The sequence below is a fragment of the Limulus polyphemus genome, unplaced genomic scaffold, assembly GCF_000517525.1.
Source record: "Limulus polyphemus unplaced genomic scaffold, Limulus_polyphemus-2.1.2 Scaffold2513, whole genome shotgun sequence".
Classification (NCBI taxonomy): domain Eukaryota; kingdom Metazoa; phylum Arthropoda; class Merostomata; order Xiphosura; family Limulidae; genus Limulus; species Limulus polyphemus.
Window position 1 is genome coordinate 101,765 of NW_013668123.1, and position 1,009 is coordinate 102,773.

The window sequence follows — 1,009 nt, forward strand, 5'->3', positions numbered from 1 at the left end:
TCTTACACTGCTAAATTAGGGACAGCTAGCGCAGATAGCCCTCGTGTAGCATTGCGCGAAATTCAAAACAATCCCTCATGTAGTGTGAGTAAAAGACATATATGTATACCATTGGTAAGAACATCTTAAATTTTTTAATCACTGTAATATCAGTTTTTGATAATTAAATCTTGAAGTTAATAGCCAGATCCAAAGATCTGCTCTAAAAGATTATTTATTGAGTTTGTCCATTTATTCTGCTTCACACTTGTAGACAAAAAATAATTTGTCTTTATTGTTAACGACTTTCAGATGATCTATTGATTTTTTAAGTGATTTTGAATATATAAACTACCTTGTTTAAAACACTTATATTAGTTATTTGTCTTTAATCATTCTTTTTCTTACCAAGCTGTAAATGAAATTTTCTTTCTTCTAGTATGTGGTGAAGAAGGAATTAACTCTTGAAATCATTAACATTGAACCTAAAAGGTTAGGTCTTGTATTCTTTTTGGCTGCATACAACCAGGGGCTTACACATATAGAGAAGCTGTGTTTTTAAAGTTAGAAGTTTTTCTAAACTATGTCGATTCCTCTCATATTTTTTGTTGAAGTTAAACCTTTTTTAATACTAATGTTTTACAGGCTAGAAACTACCTTCTCTCACTACAAGCCAAACCCAAGGTTCCGTGGAGTCGGCTATACCCCGATGCCAATCAACAAGGTTAGCTCTTACAAAGAGAAATATATACTATATAAGAAATTCAGTTTTATTTTCATTTTATTATATTATTATTTACATTTGTTGTATAGAGAGTAAATATTTAATGAAAAGTTTAGAGTTAAAAGCTTCATGCCATTATCATATGGAATGAGTTGTTTTATTGGCAGACTGCTTTAACAACAAGAATGATCGTCAGAGTGTTTTGGTATGTGTGTTACTAAAAGTTAGCCATGTGTTAATTTACAAGTAAAGATAATTTCAGAAACTCAAATATAATCTTAAACGTTTAAGAGCCAGTTTTTATAA

At 30.1% G+C, this 1,009-nt stretch overlaps 1 protein-coding gene across 1 annotated transcript in view; it reads left to right on the forward strand.

The window, feature by feature from the left end:
• Positions 1 to 708, forward strand: part of LOC106467168 (mitogen-activated protein kinase 1-like) — a 21,236-nt gene extending 20,528 nt beyond the window's left edge. The window contains exon 8 of the mRNA XM_013927488.2: positions 625 to 708. Coding sequence (XP_013782942.1) covers positions 625 to 708 — 84 coding nt within the window. The remainder of the gene's footprint in view (positions 1 to 624) is intronic.
• Positions 709 to 1,009: the final 301 nt, after the last annotated feature.